Consider the following 22,096-nt stretch of genomic DNA (forward strand, 5'->3'; position numbering starts at 1 on the left):
ACTATTTTAGCTTGAAATAAAAATAATGACTTCTGTAACGGACTTCGCAATTCCTTTGATCAAGTGTAGCTTCCGATTTTTGGCTGTTCTTCCGATTCACTTTGATGGATTTTGCTTTTCAAAGTGGTAAATAATTAGGAAAAATGTATGCTGAATAAAAAAAACTCCAATATTGCGTTATGCCAATAAACAATATTGCATTTATGCATTGAACAGAAAATAATAAACGCTTGAAATGTAAGAAAAAAGTCAACAATCTGACAGATTGTGAGGCCAGTGCAGATACGTGCATGTTTGATCAAGTCATATAAATTTTCCCAACAATCCATTGTAGAAAAAAGTTAAGGCATAAAAAATAGAAAACAGCTTCGCGGGCCGCATAAAAGGGTCTCGCGGGCCACATGCGGCCCGCGGGCCACGGGTTGCTCACCCCTGATTTAGAGTATTTTTCATGTTGCATCTCAAGTTAAATGATTTAAGGTAGATGTGAGTAGTCAATCAAGCTAAGCTAAGCTATCGAGTCATTCGGCAAATTAAAAACTAATGAAAAAGTCATTTTTTCAAATGTGCCTAATTAGAGTGTACTCTAGACTGCCCCAAATTTGTATGGGAAATTTCAAGCTTATGAAATGTTATGCGCTGCAGGCTTAAATTGATCCTAGGCCTAGTACAAGGTCCCATGCCAAATTTGTTCCAGATCGGATCACGGGAAGGGATCGCTCAATGAGCCTGAAGTTTGTATGGGATTTTGAGACATTTCGTTCCGGAGGAACAATAAAATCCAGTTTTTCACGAATAACATTGGTCCCCTTCAGCCGATTTTTTTGGTTTTGGTTTTCTTAAAGCCTGAACTATGACAAATATTTCATCCAAAGGCTGCATTTCAATTCGACTTATGATAAAAAAGTTATTAGACTTCAAAAATGGGGTAACTTTTTTCAGGGTGGTATTCATCACTATTAATGCTACGTCAAAATGTTCGAAGCATGTCTCTCATTAATATTGATGAATATCACCCTGAAAAAAGTTACCCCATTTTTGATGTTTAATAACTTTCTTATGATAAGTCGAATCGAATTGCAATCTTAGGATGAAATTCTTGTCATAGTTTATGCTTTGAGAAAAACCGTTTTCAAAACAAATCTGCCGAAAGGGACCAAAGATATTCATGAAAACCTGTATTTTCATGTTCCTCCCGAACAAAATGTCTCAAAATCCCATTCAAACTTTAGGCTCGTTAAGCGACCCCTTCCCGTGATCCGATCTAGTCCAAAATTAGCATGAGACTTTGTACTAGGCCTAGGATCAATTTTAGCCTGCAGCGCATAACTTTTTCAAATGTCAGGTCATTTGGGGCACTCTAGTGTACACTTATGATATTTGAGTGATTTAATCCAAGTAAAATTTATTTTAATTTTTTTTTGCCAATCTCTATTCAAAAAGGTCACGAGCAGCTAATACTGTTTTACATTCTTAAAAAGTTGGTTGGTTGTTTTTCTGTGATGGAATAAAAAAAAAACAAATGATAATGATAAATCATTTTTGCTATTATTTCGCGAATATAATAATTCAAAATTTTGTAGAAAATCGGTAAACAATATATTTGATCGATACTACACCGATCAGGAAATCTGAATTGTTTCTGTTCGTAATATGTGTCCTCTATGTTCACTTGACACTGTAATCAATTTGTTCGAAAACCTCAATATCTGTACATGTACCCTAGAATAACATTAACTCTCTCGCAACACTAAACATAACGCCGAGAGAGTTCTCACATAATAGTGTAGTAAGCCATTTTAGATATAAGATAGAATCTAATATATAAAGATGAGTTGGACTATATATGTTTGTTTGTTTGTATGCACCTTATACAAATCGACACCGCTTAACCGATCAGCCTGGAATTTAGTACAGAGATGTATTTGGACCAGGGTAAGGTTTTAGTGATAGTTCTGAGCCCCTCCCACCTAGGAAAAGGGACCCTCCCATACAACTTTCGTTTTTATTACAACAAATCAAAAGTCATGGCACCCATTTGGTAGCCGATTTTCGTTTCCTTTGGCGGGTTGTTTTCACCATCACCATGGGCCGGGCGTAAGAAACGACTATCCAGAGTTCACGTGTACTGGAAAGCAAATCAAAGCTTGCTGAGCGTTAAAGATTTGAAAAAGGAAATTTTGGCGGGTGTTTTTTGTACCTTCTACTGCTGAAAGCACGTGGTACCGGTAGATACGAGAATTTTGGATGCAATAATGAGCTAAAATTTCGGATTTAAAAATACAACTAACCTGTAAAGTATGTATTGACATGAATTGTAGTGGTTTTCAAAGTACTCCCTACCACTGCTGCAGGGCTTTTAAGTCTATAAGAATATACAATGTGTAAAGTATGGATGCAATGATTTACCTTCATGATGAATTTGGATTGAGTGCAGAAAACGAATTAAGCTATTTTCTTAAAATCAAGCTTTTAGAACCAACCATTTTCGTTTTTTCAGAATTCTTCATAGAGAAAGATAAAATAATTAAATTCAGAGTTATAAGTTGAGAGCTGTGATTTCAGCGCTTTGAAGCCGTCGAGAAATCTAAATGGAGGACTCAAAAATTTAACGTGCATTATCTGGAAAAACCAAATCCAACGCAAGAAACTTTATTTGAAATTAAGTATGAGGTTTTATGTTTTATACAATTCAATTTTATCGGTTAATCTATGACTTTTGTATAAATGTTGATCATCAATGTGTTCAATTTTACCATCCAATTATGCGAAAACTTAAACCGTTAAGTACTGCGAATTCAATCAAATTATTTCCAAGAATTTTTACTTTATCATTCTTCACAATGATTAATGAGATTTTTTTTCCAAGAATGGTAAAATTGAAAAAAAACTTTTGTTATAACATCATAAAATGGGCGATTTGGGTTTTGAGATAATGTCTTTTAGAGCACTTCAAAAAACTATTAGTGGAACTTGGAACATTTAAGAAAAACTAATAATAACACGGTGTGGAAAAAACAACGAAAAGTACACATACATTTGAAAACATGAAAAATGACTCTTCAACAAGTTTAAAAAACAAAATACAAACACATAGAGGATCTCAATGAAACTTTATGTTTCCTCGAAGAGATTGCTTTTACTTAATTCTAAGCGTATATCTTTCGAGTATATGATGGCTAGCATCTCACAAATGCTTAAACCACTTAACCACAAAAGTTTACTGTGTATGCCGTGACTGGGTTTCGAACTCATGGCCGTTGGCTTGAAAGACTTGAAGGCCACGAGCTGCGGCAAGTTTCGGAAGCCTTCTTAGAATTTTCTGGGCAAATAAAACTTGAATATAGCAAACGGGCGAGCATTTGACATATAACGTCCGAGGAGATCATCTCCAAAAGAGATTTCATTAGATGGGAGGTGGGAAAGATGAAAATATAGTTTAATCATTTGAAGATAAAAAAAATAGAAGGCCAAAGCTATTCAAGTTTCCTTTAAGAAAGGGTGGGTTTAAAATCTTTATTGTGATGAAATTAAAAAGCATTAATGGGAAATTATTTTTTATTTCTATGAATACGAACCTCATAACTATAAGTGTTTCAAAAATATGAAAAAGGGAAACACAGTAAATATTCTCATTCAAAACTTGAAAACCACGAACAAGACTTTCAAAGCTTACATACATGGCACAACATGGGTAAAATTTTCTCATTTTGATTTATATTTTATGCAAACCCGAGCGAGGCCGGGTAAATCAGCTAGTAGAAAATAACATTGAATCGAACGCACGGATCTTTCACTTCGTTCCAATAAAGTACTTATCTAAAGTCCAACCAAGCGACTTATCTCAAGTTTATCCGAAATCGGGCTAATAATGTGGTAGTAACAAGTGCAATCAAATTGCAAAGTGATTGAACATCACCGAAGAACACCGAAGAGAAACAAAATCATTCCCCCAGCGGGTGAACGAGCTGTTGTGCGAAGTGAACTGGCGACTTACCTGGAGTTTCTGCTGCTAGTGGATGCCGTCGACTTAGAGACGGGAAGAAAACCCTCGAATTCCGAACCCCCCATCGGCCGAGCCCGAACATTTGGTCCTTCGAAGCCGGATTCGAGGACAGGAAGCTCATCTGGACCAGCAGAGGAATCAGCATTCGCCATCTTCCGAACGCCATCGCAGTTGTGGTTTGTAGAAATCCTCACACTCAAGATTCGGTGATTTGTGGAATCAAAACAAACGACAAGATTACACTGGTCGACAAAATTTTGCAGTTTTACACTGTCACGCAAAAGTTTTGCAACAAGGAAAAATCAGATAACTTTTTTAACGAAATTGCATTTTGTGGTTAAAAGTTGGTTCAAAGCGGAAGTGCAAGTGCATTTAGGGTGGTGCACTCTACAGTGTCGTTCAAAAATACATCGACACTTGAAAAATTAAAAGTTTTTGAACAAATTGGAATTCACTTCCAGTGGTCACTGAGACACTGAAACATTGCTGAGACGCGTTGGGGCAAGTTGCTAGACAACAGTATCGTACAAAAGTATAGCGACACTTTAAAAAATTGGAGTTTTGGAAAAAAATTCAAATCGCTTTCGGAGTTCATTTTGTGGCGATTTTAACATTTCTGGGTGGCGTTAATACAAGTTGCTGACTACAGTAACGCCCAAAAGGATAGCAACTCATACGAAATAAAAATAAATTGAAAATATTTATTTATAAAAAATCATCCGAAAGTCAATCATTGGTGGCATTTACGGTCGTTTGGTGCTTTTGAGTGTGATTTGAGTGGTGTTGAGTGATGGCTAGCAAGGCGGAGAAAAAACTAGCAGCGGACCTTCTGACGAGACGACGAGCGTGTGCCGAACGAGATGTGGTGGAGAAGTTCGTAGCGGATTTCACCTACGAACGAGATTGTTGCCAGGTTGCGGTACGTTTAGAGGCGCTCAACAAGTGCAACGAGTTGTTCATGAACGTGCAGAATGACATCGAAATGGGCGATAGCGAAGAACGGTTCGAGGCGCATCTGGAGTTCCGGGCGGATTTCGAGGATCGGTTTTGCAGAGCGAAAGGTTTTTTGCTGTCTAAACTGGAAAGCAGGGAGCATCTTCTGAGTTCGACGATCATGCACGCATCGACTTCTCATAGCATGTCTTCCAGTTTCCATCATCGGCTGCCAAAAATCGATCTACCGAAGTTTAGCGGGGATGAATCGCGATGGATATCATTTCGCGACAATTTCATTTCGATGATCCACTGCAACGAAGACATACCAATCGTCAACAAGCTGCAGTATCTGTTGCAGTCACTGGAAGGAGAGGCCAGAAAACCGTTCGAGTCTGTGGATATCCAAGCCGATAACTATGCGTCGACGTGGGACGCATTGAAAAAGCGCTACGACAACAAGCGATTCCTCAGAAAGGAGCTGTTCCGAGGCCTGTACAACCTTCCACCGATACAGCATGAGTCCGCACAAGACCTCAACACACTGGTTGATGATTTCCAGCGACACGTCAAGGCACTGGGGAAGTTAGGTGAACCGATAGATCATTGGGATACTCCGCTCATCTTCATCCTGACGAATAAATTGGATTCGGCGACGATTCGTGCGTGGGAGCAAGATACTCGACAGAAGGATGAGGTGAAATACGACGAGCTCATCGAGTTCCTCATCCACCAGGTCCGGATGTTAAAATCCGTGGACAGCGATCTCCAGCATCGTTCCTCACTGCCCACCGTTTCCAAGGTGGCCGGTCAAATCCCGAAGAGACCAGTTCCCATCCGATCTGTTGTGAACACAGCTACGTCCGAAACTCAATCCAGTACTTCGTCATGCCACTGTTGTTTTAGGACACATCCGCTTTACCAATGTCCAGCATTTTAGAACCTGTCAAGCTCCCAACGGCGAGAGCTTGTGACACAGCACAGTCTTTGCTGGAATTGCTTTCGCGCAAACCACCGGGCAACATCCTGCAAATCCAAGTTTCTGTGCAGGATTTGTCAAGCAAAACACCACACCATGTTGCACGACCACCACATATCACATCTGGAGCAACTCTCTACTGAGGAACCACATCCCGTACAAGCGAATCCAGGCCCCAGTAAATTGCTTAGCCCCCCAACAGTAAATCTTTCCGTGCATTCAGATTCAACGGTTCTATTGGAGACAGTTACGCTGTTAGTTGTCGACCGATACGGTAGAAAGATTCCTGCTAGAGCTCTGCTAGATTCTGCAGCGATGTCCAACTTCATCACCAAGAAGCTGGCGAACGAACTCGCCACCCGCCAAAGCCCCGTGGACATCGCAGTTGCCGGAATTGGAGAGTCAGTGAAGCGCATCAAGCACAAGTTAGCTGCCAAGATCGTATCCAAGAACAGCGACTTCTCCACCACACTCGATTTCCTCGTCATGAAGAAGCCTACTTCTTACCTTCCCACATCCCCGATCGATTCAACTGCCTGGAGAATGCCGAAGGTTCCATTGGCGGATCCTCAGTTCAACGTTCCAGCAACAATCGACATGATCATCGGTGGAGAATGTTACCATGAATTCCACACAGGCATACGCCACTCTCTTGGTGATAATTCTCCGTTTTTGGTGGACACCCTCTTCGGCTGGACAGTTTCTGGCAAAGTGGATTCAAGCTCCACCACCGCACCGCAAGCGTGCTTCCTCTCCACCGTTGATCAAACCCGAGAAACGATCCCTGGGGAGTTCCGGCCAATGGAAACCCCCGATGGGAGTCAGAAAACAGAAGCTCAACCCTCCACCACTCAAATCCACAAAGAAGGATGCGTCGCCCGTCATTCCAGACTCAATTATCCGCAAATCACTCTTGGAGATTCTCGAACGAAAGCCACATATCGAAACTCCACCAGAAATGCACACCACAAAATCCTTGGAAGTCACGCTCAACCCGGAAATAAGCACCACATCGATCCTGTTGACGACAAACCACACTGCTATCTGCCACATCACCCGGTGCTCAAGGAAGCCAGCAAAACCACCAATGAACGCGTGGTATTCGACGGATCCTGTGAGCCCAATTCAGGGTACGCGCTCAACGATACGCTGCTCGTCGGTCCCGTCGCTCAACACAGTCAGCTGTACAACACTCCCTCAAGCGCCGCTAAGGTCAACGACGAAGGAGAAGACGCTGCCTATGGATCCTGCTGCTACGTTGTCCCTTTGGTCAAGCAGCCGTCTGTTACCTGTCTGGAGTTATGCGCACCTGTTCTGCCAGAGGAGGATACTGATGGGCTCAGTAGGAGACGCGTTCTGGAAGTGCACATCACAGCTAGTGAACTGTTCAGGAATCTACATTCCTCCAACTTCCCCGAAAACCCTGGTCGAGATGGAGTCATTAAGCCAGCCAAGCGAGATTGTCATCTAACTCACCGCCAGCAGTCAACAGGTCAACGCGACAACCCCGACAACTAGAAAGCTACAAAGACCGGTAGAGCACGCCGAACGTGCTCAACGCGCTAATGGAGCGCTAACAGGTGATTAGCGTTCCTATCATTCCATCCATATCGTTCGATCTACCGGGTCTTTGTTGCTTACAGTTTCTTAGACGTCCTATTGTACCCCGCCATCATCGAGATCCTTCTACAAAGACCGGCAGAGCACGCCGAATGTGACTCACTGCGCATGTCGAGCGCTAATAGGTGATTAGCGTTCCAAGTTGTCACATTTTCTTGTTCGATCTACCGGTTCTTTGTCGATTGCAGATCCTCTCCTACAACTTCATCGAGTATTCGTCAAAATGTACCAAGCCACACAACGCAGAATCGTCCAAGATCGGTAGAGCACGCCGAACGTTGCTCAACGCGCTTACGGAGCGCTAACAGGTGATTAGCGTTCCTATAATATTATCCTTCGCCGTTCGATCTACCGGGTCTTTTCTCGATTCCAGATCGCCCATTGTGCATCATAGCCAATTCCCCACGCCCACTTCGAGAATGGTCAACTCTATCTACGGCGTTAGCAGATTCTACAAAGATCGGTAGAGCACGCCGAACGTGTCTCAACGCGCTGAAGGAGCGCTAACAGGTGATTAGCGTTCCTATAACTTTATCATACTCCGTTCGATCTACCGGGTCCCATTATCGTTCACAGCTTCTGCACCAGTTCCAACGCTGAGACAAAGCAGGTTCTTCGATGTGCGACGTGCCAAGTGCGAGGTGCCTTTCTGACCTAATCGAGAAGAATGCAGCAGCCTATCGGACGCAAAGATGGTTGAAACAGCTGTTTCAAGGTGGCCGGAATGATCGATACTACACCGATCAGGAAATCTGAATTGTTTCTGTTCGTAATATGTGTCCTCTATGTTCACTTGACACTGTAATCAATTTGTTCGAAAACCTCAATATCTGTACATGTACCCTAGAATAACATTAACTCTCTCGCAACACTAAACATAACGCCGAGAGAGTTCTCACATAATAGTGTAGTAAGCCATTTTAGATATAAGATAGAATAGAAAATAACATTGAATCGAACGCACGGATCTTTCACTTCGTTCCAATAAAGTACTTATCTAAAGTCCAACCAAGCGACTTATCTCAAGTTTATCCGAAATCGGGCTAATAATGTGGTAGTAACAAGTGCAATCAAATTGCAAAGTGATTGAACATCACCGAAGAACACCGAAGAGAAACAAAATCATTCCCCCAGCGGGTGAACGAGCTGTTGTGCGAAGTGAACTGGCGACTTACCTGGAGTTTCTGCTGCTAGTGGATGCCGTCGACTTAGAGACGGGAAGAAAACCCTCGAATTCCGAACCCCCCATCGGCCGAGCCCGAACATTTGACCTTGGATGCGCTTAGAATCTTCTAAGACCGGTAGAGCACGCCGAACGTTGCTCAACGCGCTAATGGAGCGCTAACAGGTGATTAGCGTTCCTATTACTTTCTCCATATCGTTCGGTCTACCGGGTCTTTTTCGATTCCAGATCTCCCGTTGTCGTACATCGTAGCAGAATCTCATCGTCCACCTCCTATAACGATCAAATCCATCTACAGCGACAGCAGAGTCTCCAAAGATCGGTAGAGCACGCCGAACGTTGCTCAACGCGCCAAAGGGGCGCTAAAAGGTGATTAGCGTTCCTATAATCTTACCCTACGCCGTTCGTTCTACCGGGTCTCTTTTGTTGTCCACAGATTCTGAACCAGTTCCGACGCTGAGACGAAGAAGGTTCCTCGATATGCGACAAACCAGCTGTGTCCTTGAATCCAGTCGAAGAAGCATGCCGAAATTCCTCGGGAGCAGGGAGTGTTGAAACTGTAGTTTCAAGGTGGCCGGAATGATCGGTACTACACCGGTCATGAATAATGTTCTTGTTGTTTAAATATGTGTCTTAATCTATGTTCAAATGTTCGGGCTCGGCCGATGGGGGGTTCGGAATTCGAGGGTTTTCTTCCCGTCTCTAAGTCGACGGCATCCACTAGCAGCAGAAACTCCAGGTAAGTCGCCAGTTCACTTCGCACAACAGCTCGTTCACCCGCTGGGGGAATGATTTTGTTTCTCTTCGGTGTTCTTCGGTGATGTTCAATCACTTTGCAATTTGATTGCACTTGTTACTACCACATTATTAGCCCGCAATGCAAATACAGTATTTGTTGCTAATGACCTTTTTGTATGGGATTGACTAGAAAACAAGATTTAAAATAATTTTTACTGTGATTGAATCTCATATATATCATACCCATACGTGTTTACACATTTTTCGAACTTTCGTAAAAGTAACTTTTTAATTTTTATATTTATTTTCCGAGCTACCTGATATGTGTTTAAAGATTTCAATTACGCCAATAGTGTATCAAATGTTTAATTAAGCAAACTGATCAAAAAATATTTCAATGGGAAATTCTCGTGACCGAAAATATTTTGGTTGCAATAAGTAAAACTTGAGTGTACAAGTGTACCCTCATTTTTGTGAGCCACTGTATATGACGCCCCCATATTCAAGATTCACACATCTTGAAAAAAATCGAAAAAAGCCATAAACAACTAATGAAATGACAAAATTGTTTTACCAAATAGACAGCGGACTTTCAATTAAAGAAAAACAGGTCCAATGTGTTTGTATGAAGGAAGGTTAATGAAAATATTCAAAACCTAATACGAAGAATCAAAAAAATCGAATCGATAATTTCCGCCAAACGGGGAATTATGCAACAGCAGGGTTAGATGTAACTTTCACGATACTTTTTTAATTTTAATTTTAATAAAATGTAATAAAGTTATCATTGAATGATAACAAAATGATGCTGACACAGTTTCTCACATCATGAGATAGTTTTCTAAAGATTTTGATTCTTAAAGATAGTTTAAAAAATACGAGCAATAGCTAAACAAATTTTAACATAAAAACATTTAACATAAAAAACTTCACCCAGTATGACGGATTGGCTTTATGATATTACTGGTATCACCTACAAATTTTAAATTGCTTTTATTATCCTTCACCAACATTGTTGGTGTAGACATATTTTTCGTAAAATCACCAATTTTTTTAAATTAATGTTTTTTCAAATCAGTTTCCAGTCTGGGATTAAAAATATCAAAATGCTAATCCAATATTCATCTGTCAAATATTGTTTTTATATGATGGAATATGATTGTTTTGAATAACGCGTTTGTTGATTTCTTCCCTCCAAACATTTTATTTTATTATTTTAGCTAGTATTATTTTTTTTGTAGTATTTTATAACTCTAAATGTATGCAGATTCCTTATGCTTTTTCATCAAAAACATTTTTGGCAGGAAAAACGTTAAATTTCATGCGAACAAAACCAAAAATTACTGCAATTGGTCCTTTATGCGCTATGACATCACATATTATCAAAAACTATAAATTTTCAAACGTGTTAATTGAATTTTTCATTAAAAGTTAAGTTTGTAGCAACATACCCCTTTTTCTTAGCAGGATGAAAATCGCATGATTTTGTTAATTTAAAAATAACTGGTGAAATAAATAATAATCCATTTGAATTGGTTATTTCAATGCAAATAATTTGAACCACAAAAACAAAATTTGAGTTTGAAAAAACTGATACAAAATCAACTCGAAATAGATATGATGTGAACAAGTAAAATTAAAATAGATCAACTCACATAATTCTGCTTAACTGCTCTGTATGTATTCATGCTGTATTTTGGTCTTAGATTGAAATATTTTATGTTTCTTAGATTTTCGTTACTGAATATTATCAGAAATTATTTTGTTCTCAAGAGCCTTCCTTTAAATTCAATAAACTTGCACTTCTTCCCAATTTTACCACAGATTCCCAGATACAAGAACGAACGATGAAAATTGTTTCTGCCCTTCAGACTGGAAAGTGTCTCCATAATGTGGGATGATGGAGCTCATTGGTTTCGAAAGTCAGGAGGATAGGGCCAATTCCTGAAGTTGATATACGTGCATGGTCTGGTACCATTCACAAGGAATGGCAAAAGTCGTGGTTCACTTTCGGTTCGAATGACCTACATCTGGATCTGGGTGCTGTGGGACCGAAGGGTGAATGTGGTTTCCTGTACATCGTATCTCCCCGTATGTCATTGTTCATTTTTGTGGGAATCGCTTTTAATTGCATCGAAATGCATCCTGAACGATCGTTGTAGCTTCTCAACATTCTCCTAATGTTGTCAAAAATCTGATAGACTTAGTAACCATTTTATTCCGGTAAACTGTAAATGTTTAAAAAAAAAATAATTTAGTCATGAAAATAGTTCCAAATATGCATTTTAAAACAGGAACAACCAATTTACAAAAAAAAAGCTTCTGACTAAGTTTTGCCTCCAAACTTCGTATTTTTCATATTAAAATGAATCCGCCTCGCCTTACATAAAGTTATTAACTCGTCGTCCGAATTATCCGTGTAAATTTAGGTTCTCTTGCACCGTAACAAGTTCAAGGAATTATCGCCCACCAATTTTCTGTTTTTTCATTACGACTTCATTATGCAGTCATCGGCTGGCAGGCAGGCAACACAATTATGATTGCGTTGCTTTTGATAGCTTTTATCATTTCGTCGATCGATCGATTGAATTCGATTTTTTTTCACCGTTCGTTTGCTGTTCAATCCATTCCAAAAAGCTGTGGGTGGATGTGCGTTGATTAAACCAGAAGAAAACAAAATGGAAATTGATTTTCAATGTATCTTGACCGCCGTCTTGGCCGGTTGGTTGCAGATTTGGGGGCCAGACCAGACCAAACCAGCCAGCCAGCCAGCCAGTCAGCGGGGGAGCAAACAGCTTTCACTTTCCGTCGCTGCTCCAGTCGGAATCGGATCGGTTTCGGTGGTTTGCCCGCCATTTGTTGGCCAATTCCATTTTCGGCGAGTTGCTTTCAATTTCACGTGGGTTTTGCGGATGATTCGATTATTTGCGCCGCCATCGTCAGCTTGAAAAATAAAACAACGGGCCCCCGGAGTGTTGTTGTGGGAAATGTTTCGCCGATTTGTGGTCAATGACTGCATTTCGGAATGCACACAATCGAAAACATGGATGGAGGATTTAAAAAGTTTGCTTTTAAGTTTGAAATTTGGCACATGTTTACTATTCATTCGAATAAAGAAGGTGGAAAACGTTGAAACTTGATGCAATAAAACTGGAATTTAATGCTTAAATTCAAAAGTTGAAGTAGATATTGAAAGTTTATATTGGTAAGTGTTCTAATTGAGAAATTCTGGCAAAGAAAACTGATATAGACTGTCCCAGAAATTATAGTTAATCACACCTTATTTTAACGGTCATTTTGAATTGATTTTTTTTTCGAATTCTTCTGGCTGCGTCCTTTTGTCTACACATATCTGTACGTGATAACCTCAAAAAACATTAAGTTTGAGATTACATTTCAAAATGCGTGGTCTTACTCCGAAAAGAGAAAAAGTATCGTGCAAGGCGAACTAAAATGAAGGGAGAAAATTCGTCAATGATCACACAAATTGTGCTGCCAATGATTGAATTTGTGGTAATTTGTGGCAATTTGTTAGAGAAAATTATAAGGTTTGAATTCAAATGAGAGAAACCAGAATTTCCTCTTGATTTCAATCCCATGATCGGGCACAAGTGGTGTACTGGTGTACTCATTGAGAAAATTGGCCTAAGAAGAGGATGTGAGCGTCGGAGCTGTACGTACAGCAATTAAAAAAATATGATGAACATTGTACATTTGAAGATGAACCGAGGAGTGGTCGAAAATATGGTCCTGTAAGTCCTGATATCAACAAAAAGGTCTAGGATGGCTACAAACAGAAACCATCGGTTTTCGTTCGGGATCATTTTTCGGCGAGAAAAGTCGGGACCTCGTGCAAAAGAGTGACTTGGGCTCAAGACGCCTGTACCACATTACTTCACTATACGCAAGGACAAGGATATTCCCGAAACAGAGAAGGTCATTTTTACCGAAAAATTTGGCAAGAAGGTGATGGTGTGGCTGGCAATTTTGCGAGTGTGGCATAATATCTAGCCTGTTCGTTATATAAGAAACAATGAACACCCAGAACTATATCAAGGAATGCCCCCGAAGCGTTTATTGCCGAAGATCAAGCAGCATGATGGACTCGTCATATTTTGGTCCGATTTGGTATCATGTCATTACGCCAAAGACACACTAGGGTGGTACAAAAGCCAAAACGTCTGTTTTGTGTCAAAAAACATGATTCTGCCAAATTAACCCGAGGTACGGCCAATCAATACTTTTTGAGCTTCGACCAGAGCAAAGCTAAGAAAATACATAGAACCAGCTGATGACATCGGAAAATTTTAAAAGGATTGGCCAAAAGTGATGAAAATGGTGGGCAATGCAACTAAGCAGAAGCTTATGAGTCATGTTCGAGGCGAAGTGCGAAATCTGGCTTATGATTTAAGATTTTCATAAAATAAGAGTACAGTGGTGGGTAGGGCACAAATAATAAAACAGTGTGTCATATGAAACAGCGTTGGAAAATGTAATTTCTTTCAATTTTTCCCATCATCAGAAATTATACAACAATAAGTCATGATTGAAGCCTCCGGAGCCAAAGGGTTTAAGAACAACACTTAACACTCAAAAACCCAAGTTTGAAAAGAGGAAGTTTTTTAGTCCGAATTTCACAAAATATTTTTGTCGAGTTACTAAGAGTATAAGAATAGAACTTTTCCGAATTTGAAGCTACTTTTAAATAAAATATACCTATGGCCATGGCCGTAGGAACGGGGGGGGTTTTGGGGGTTTAACCCCCCCCTATGAGGGTCCAAAAAAGCAAGCGAGGTATTCTACTCTCCACTCAAAATTTTAAATTTATCAACAAATTTTGATAATAGAGAAAAGATATTAAAGAGCAACAATCTTGACTAAATACTAACGCCAATACCTCAAAAACCCATCCCAAGTACAAAATTCTGCTACAGTTTTTCAAAGTTTTCTCACTTGTTCATAGAATAAGGTTGTCAAAAATTAGTCAGCACGTATCCGGGCTGTTCTATTCAAAAACCTTGCAGAATTCGGGTATTTGATTTTAAAATTGGTGACTAAAATTCAGGCAAAACCGGGCTATTTCGGTTAGAACTTAGGAATTTCTCATCAAAAATCAATAAAGTATTTGAAAAAACCTTTCATGATTATTTTTTGAAACTTGCACCAAATATTTGAGACGTATTAATTATAAGAATTTAAAACTCAATTTGTTTTTTAAGCTTAATTTGAGAATGAAAATGAGAACAAATCAGGGCTTAATCCGAGCTTTTCGAACGAAATCCGGGCAACCGCGTCGGGCCGGATTTTTTTTCCAAATTTCATATTAATTTTACGGGCCAACTCGGTTAAAACCGGGCAATCTGGCAACTTATCATGAAAATTCAGGTCTGAATATTTAATTTTAAATTTAACCCATTTTAGAGGTTCTGGTTCCATATTTCCATAACTAAAATTTATTTCTACATATTCTCTTATCTCTGATTCTGTATCAAGTTTAGGATTCTTGATTTTTAGTTCGAATAATCATTTAAAAAAATCGGAATGAAAAGCTGCTTTGAAATCCTGGTTCAAATTCGATTTTGCATTTTATATCGAATTGTAATCATGCTTTTCGAAAATAATATGCAATTTCTATATTTTGATAATAGGTTTCCGAATATGAAGAAAAGAAGAATTTGGTTTTATAATTTAGTTCTTAAACTTCAATCTAACACAAAATTTAAACGATTAAAGCTTCTAAGTGACGATCCAAAATTGAAAACTCATATTCAGATCTATCATTTGAAATTCACATTTCAATTCAGATTCACAAAAGAGATTAAAAATAAATAATATAAAAATTTAATAAAGATTAAATCAGCACTACAGAATTTAAATTCAGATCTCGTATATTCTATACATTTCAGAAATCGTTTAGAATTTGGAAACATATTCAAAGTTTAAATTCAAAATAACAAATATAAAGTAGAATTTGAGTAAATCTTCTAAGTTTTGTTTAATGAAAAATCATGAACTGGATTTTCATTATGGAAAATATTTCCAGTTAAAGAAACATGTGCCTGATCGTCACCTAAAAATCTGCACAAAATTCTAAATTTTCTCGGTGTATTGTTTAACACCATTAATATTGCAGTTTTTTAAGCAAAATTTCAAAACTAAATCATAAAATTAGTTCAAGTTTGCATCAAGCAAATTTGATTCGAAAAATGTTTTGTCTTCTATTATTTTTTGAAAGATTTTATTTATTTTCATCAAAGGTTATAATCTTGGCATTTGCAAAATAGATTGGAGGATAAGGCTTGTTGGATTTGGCCCTAGAATAAGTTTGTTTTAACAAATTGAAGGCTACCATAAAAAGAACTAATTCTAGGCTCAAATCAAATAACTTTGATTTAGCATACTCTTAAACAGATTCAAAAATTTTAACAATCGATTACAGAAACTTCCATATATTGTTTCTAAAGATTGATTTAAAAAAATTTGCCCACCCTTTATGCAAAGGACCACTTTTTTATGTTGAGATGTAATACGAAAACTATTTATGAGTACTAAGTAAAAAATATAATTTGTTTTTTTTTTCATTCGTGCGTTGTTGGGCAAAAAAATTATAGGTGAAAATTTTTCACCAAAACCCCCCCCCATGAGTCGGTTCTTCCTACGGCCCTGCCTATGGCAACTATTTTTGGAAAAATTGTCACAAGTGCAAATATCTCGGAAATTGCGTGGGTATTTTTGAGTAATATATTACCAAAAACTATAATAGAGATTTAAAGAATTTGACTTATGGTATTTTTATTACGAAAGTATGCAGCAAAATTGCTATTTTTTAGTTTTTGTTTAAATAACCTTTTTTTTAATTACCGATATTTCTTCAGATTTGTAATTTTTTTTAAAGTCATCAATCAATCACAAACATTATGCTGCACTGAATGAACAATATTTGAATGAAATTTTCGAAATTGTTTTGTGATAAATCTACAATTTCAAAAGTTATTTTTCATGTACATTGACAAAATTCAAAATAACGGCTTCAAACCTTCTAGGTTGTACTATTTGAATCACCCAACAAACATTTTTGCTGATAAATAACGCCAATTCTCTGATCGTATGCTGTGTTAAGGTGCTGATTGCTGTTTCAGCTAGCTGGCTGAAGAAAGAAATATTTCAGTACTGTTTCATCGTGTAAGGAAGTTCTATTTCAGCCAATAGAAAGTAGGGGAAAATTGGTTGAAGAATAACTCGTTCAGCTTTTGTCCTACCATTTTGACACCATTCAAATTTGACAGGCGTCAGCTGTACAAGGGTAGCTTGTATAGCTTCAGAAGCACCTTTCAGCTATATCAAACTTTCTTTTGTTCAGTTATCTACACAGCAAAAAATATTGTAACACTGGCCGATGTAATTTGAGCAGATGTTAGCCATAAAATGTTATAGTATGCCTTTTTATTGTGATACTACTCAACCGTCCGTTTATTACATCCAATCGATGTACACAATTTTAAACATGTCTGTTTATGTAATATTACGTCGTCAATGTAATCACATCGAAGCAGCTCATAACTGTCAACAAAATAGTTTTCAAAACAAAAACTTCGGAAGGGTTTCTGAGGCTCAGAGACAACCGATCTACTGGTAAGATACATCGATTTGTTTCTTATTTTTAAGCAAATCCAGTGATACTAACTGATTTTCATATTAGTTTGTTCCAGGATATTTATTACGAAGAAAAAAAGTACAAGGAGTATGGAAAGGAATTTTTCAAACGGATCGGTGAGTAGGTCATATAATGATTATTTTTTCATACCCGCTACCTTGGGATTCACCTTTTTTAGGCCCAGAGTAATATCCCGAAGATCTCTTCATGTCTTACATGTCGATCCGAGGCCAATATCGAGATCCAGCGTCGAAAGGACAGTTATTTTTAGTTCCAAGTCTACGGAAAGCCAAAAGCTAATAGTTCCACATTACTAGAAATTGTTGAGAAACATATAACGCCGGGGAAATGAAATTATGAATAGACAGAGTATCATTTGTAAGCACATTGGCGAATTGTGATTTTCCAATAAATATTTCGTCATTTGGACTATCGCATTTTTTTTCTAGAGCAAAGTGTTCGAATGAATCTTGACTAAGTGTAGAGTTGTACACATTTCTGAAATTTCTACGACAATTTACAAAAATATCATTATCCTTTGAATTGTATCAACAAATTTCATCGTTTCTATTCTAAATAAATGTTCCCATGTTTGTCTACTACGTTAAATTTTCTAGTGTAATTTTGCTCCATCTGATCGAGGTCATAGGTTTTACATCAAAACGATGTTATATTAGGTAGCATTTGCGACTCAAGTTATGTGCACGTTTTTGATGTAATATCGCAACACTTTTTTTGCTGTGTATATATATAAAAATGAATGTTTGTCTGTCTGTCTGTTCCCTATAGACTCGGAAACTACTGAACCGATCATCGTCAAAACTGGCATCTGAGGGTTTTTGAGGCCGGGGATGGTTTCTGTAATAGTCAAAACTCCATCCGACTTAAGGGAGGGGGGGCTTCCATACAAAATTTGTAGTTTTTCGAAACAAATAAAAGTCATGACATCCATTTTCTCGAGATTTTTTCTTCCTTTGGGCGGTTTGTTTTTCGTCTCCAAGGTCGAGGCGTCGAGCCAACGTCGGAAAAGGATAGTAACCCAGGCATAGCACACTGATCAGTGGGAATATTTTGGCGCGTATTTCTCAACCAAGCATATTTTCAATGCAAGGGGTGGCGATATGAAACCTTTATGTGATTTTTTTTCTACTTGATTCCTAGCTCATTTGTACAGCACATGGTTATGAATGACGCCTAGATGAGACCCAGATTGACATTTTGCCGATCGAATTAAACATATACATTTTTTTGCCGAAATGTAAAATTGAAAAGTCATGGCATCCATTTTTAGAGATTTTCTTTTATTTGAGGGGTTTTTTTTCGTCTCTATGGTCAAGCAAACGTCGTCGCAAGTGGATAGTAACTAAATAAGCATTCTGTTCATTGATCGCTGGAAAAATTTAACAATCAGGCGCCTGTTTCTCAAACAAGTACCTATGTTTCTTATGCACGTGGGGGCGATATGCAACCTAGATGTGTTTTTTTTTTGATTAATTGCACGTGGTAATAAATGACGCCTAGATGTGACACGGATTGGTATTTTATCAATCGAATCAAAACCAATTGAAAGATTTGCAAAAATACTTCCATATTTAGTTCGTGTTAATGTAGGTAGCATTCGACTATTCATTCAAGGAACATTACAATATGTTAAAATGATCAATTTTTTCAATGTTTTCTTTTAGAAATTGTTACTTCGGCCCAAATACACAACTGAAACGAATTTAGAAATGAAAATGGGAGCTATTTATTTTTAATAATTCTGAAAAAACCATCGTACTTTTTGCTTACATACCATTTCAAGTACGTACTTCCTAACATGAAAAGTGTTTTTGTGTTACATGGCTGCATAAAAGAGACTTTTGATCCGCTTCGTTTTTGAAAAGCGAGACTTTAGAACTGAAATTCAACAGGACGCAAAATTTTTATGAGAAATTTTTAGTATACCCTTAAAGTGTTAAAAACAATATTCCCTCCTGTCAACTCACACGGTGGGGTAAGGGCAAACGTCGAACTTTGAAGAAATTCATCTTCAAAATGATTCAATATGTTGGAAAGACCAGAAGGGGTATTTCGAATGTTGAAACTGAAGCGGATATTGAAATTTCTTAAATGTCTTTGTAAATGAAGGTCATTTCCTTTGAACAGCATTCGTTAAAAGTGGAGTAACAAACATAAATTTATACTGCAGGAATACTGCAGATATATCAGTGAAACTTGATAGAACAAAAAAACAGAAATTCGTGTTAAATCCATTTTAAAACCATTACTTTGACGCATCAGTAAATAAGCTTTGCATTGACACTTGCCCCAATATACGGGAAAATGTAAACTTAGAAATTTGTTTTTGCCAACATTTTTGAATATTTGACTTTCAAAGAGAAAATTTAAAAAAACGCTGAGAACTTATTTAGTGATGCAACTGATATTTTTTTAGATTTAAATTTTTAAATTTGTATTTAAAACATAACTAATTTAATATATTTTTCATTACCATGATAAGTGCTGTTTGGGTCTCGAGCTGGTTAAATTTGCCTACCTTCTTCAAGCAGTGGGGGACAAAATTGGAAAAGATGGGAGAGCTCCCATGTAAATCTATATATATAAAAATGAATGTTTGTCTGTCTGTCTGTTCCCTATAGACTCGGAAACTACTGAACCGATCATCGTGAAACTTGGCATCTAAGGGTTTTTGGGGCCGGAGATGGTTTCTATAATAGTTACAAGCCGCCCCGACTTAAGGGAGGGAGGTCTCTCATACAACTTTTGTTTTTATTCCCACGAATCAAAAGTCATGGCACCATTTTGTCAAGCAATTTTCGTTTCCTTTGGTGGGGTTATTTTCATCATCACCATGGGCCGGGCATTAGAAGCAACCATCAAGAGTTCACGTGTACTGGATAGCAAATCTAAGCTTGCTGAGCAGTAAAAATTTAAAGCGGAAATTTTGGCGGGTGTTTTTCCCTTCTACTGTTCCAAGCACGTGGTACCAACGAGATATTTGGATGCAATAATGAGCCTACATACATGTTGGATTGAAAAATGCTACGAACCTGTTAGGAACATATTGACTAAAATTGAAGTGGCTTTCAGCGTGCTCTTTACTGCTGCTGGGGGGCTTTGAGGATCTACAAAAACAAACAGTGAACTGAACAGTGAACAATGAATTGACTCCTTCTGCTGAATAGCTATTCGGATTGAGTGCTGAAAAACTGATGAACCAATTTCCATAAATTCTAGCTTTTAAAAACCAACCAAAATTAATTAGATTTCGAGTTATAAGGCCAAGGCTGCGATTTCAGAGCTTCAATAGCCTTCGATAAATTTAAACGGGGGATTAGAAAATTGATAAGATTATTATATCTGAGGTTTTGAGTTCTATACAATTCAATTTCATTGACCAATTTCTAATTTTTGAGTTATCATTGATGACCAATGCAGTAATTGTAAAACTTTTGAGTACTGCAAATTCAAACAAATGATATCTTACAATTTAACATTGATTACTCTTCAAAATAATTAATGGGATGTTTGAGCCCAAGAATAGAAAAATTGAATTGGTGTCTTCGGTTCAGAGATGTTCTTTTTTCGATAACTTCAAAAAACTATAAGTGAGCTTTCAACATTTAAGGTAAACTTACAATAAAACAGTGTAAATTAAAAAAGCGAAAAAATACAGACATACAAAACATGCAAAGTAAGTGCATGTTCAACAAAGTTCGGAAGTCTTTTCAGAAATTTCTGAATAAATAAAATTAAAACAAACCAATTTACATGAAGATTATCCATCTTGAAAAGTGGGATAATCTCCAACAGAGATTTTCATCAGATAGGGGATAGGAAAGATAAAAAAAAAACAGTTTCATCTTTTGAAGAGAAAAAAATTAGGGCCAAATCTATTCAAGCTTCCTAAAAAATGATTCACTTCCAAAGTTTTCGTGAAACGATGAATTACATCGAAATACATCGCAAGGTATAAGGTTACGAGTCAAGTTTCTACTATGTTTGAAGACCATCTGTCCTTCCACTGGGGGGATAAGATGTGGAAAAAGGGTCTCCCTTACAGTTTTTTGCATTACTCGAGAACTAATCGAACAAAAAAATCAGAGAACAGGGAAGTATATTCAAGTACAAGAAATGTTATTTTTATGTTTTGGGACCCATCACTCTCTCCAACGGGAAGAGGGGAAAGAGGAGGGAGGTTTTCATACAATATTTTTGGATTACTCGAGAACTTATTATTCAAATTTCATAGCAAAGGGTATTTGAGTGGTTTTTTTTTCTATGATTGTTTAAAGCTTCTGTTTCGACGAAATCTAAGTGTTTCGGATTTACTAGATATTCACTTTATCTCCACTTAATCCCGTGTATTTGAAACAAATAATGACCGTAAACGTTTAAGTATAATGATTTATTCTAATCGATCAGACCGTGATAAAAATGATAGCGAAAGAACTACGTGCGTTGATTGTACACTCGCAAGTGAAGTTTTTTTTACTTCTCCGTTTTGTGCGGATGTTCGGTCTCCAAACGAAAAATGACCAACAGTACTTGAGGCTCGACAAAGGAGGTGCGCGCAATTGATGTGGCGAAATTTGGTGTGGCGCGAGTACACCCAAAACATCGATGACTAATTTTTGTGCGAACATACCGGCCGCCTTGAAATATTAACGAATTTCAAAAAACTCTCTAGGACTATATCTATTCACATGACTACATGATGGACTGGATGGGTGATGCTGCGCTGACTGCAACTTGTAAACAGAACGGAAGATTTCAGCTCGACGTACCGCAACCTGAGAGAAGAAACGAGTCAATGTCCAAATTGGACGTTGGATTTGAAGGGTACTTATCGGATGGCTGCAGTGGGGTGACAGGTCCGATCCGTCCGATCACGACCGCGTCACCCCCGATTGCTTTAGAGCTGGATCCCACGACAGACTTGCTTTGTCTGGTTGCAACTTAGCAACTGATGAACTATTA

The 22,096-nt window shown here is 37.9% G+C and overlaps 2 protein-coding genes across 3 annotated transcripts in view; both read left to right on the forward strand.

Moving 5' to 3' along the window:
- The window catches only part of LOC129748728 (probable serine/threonine-protein kinase DDB_G0282963), a 366,662-nt gene that overhangs the window by 205,044 nt on the left and 139,522 nt on the right, over positions 1-22,096 (forward strand). The window lies entirely within an intron of this gene.
- On the forward strand, positions 4,797-5,879 carry LOC129742925 (uncharacterized). The gene has a single exon (XM_055734863.1). It carries the CDS (start codon positions 4,797-4,799, stop codon positions 5,877-5,879), a length of 1,083 nt encoding a protein of 360 aa, XP_055590838.1.

Source organism: Uranotaenia lowii, chromosome 2 (assembly GCF_029784155.1).
Source record: "Uranotaenia lowii strain MFRU-FL chromosome 2, ASM2978415v1, whole genome shotgun sequence".
Taxonomy (NCBI): domain Eukaryota; kingdom Metazoa; phylum Arthropoda; class Insecta; order Diptera; family Culicidae; genus Uranotaenia; species Uranotaenia lowii.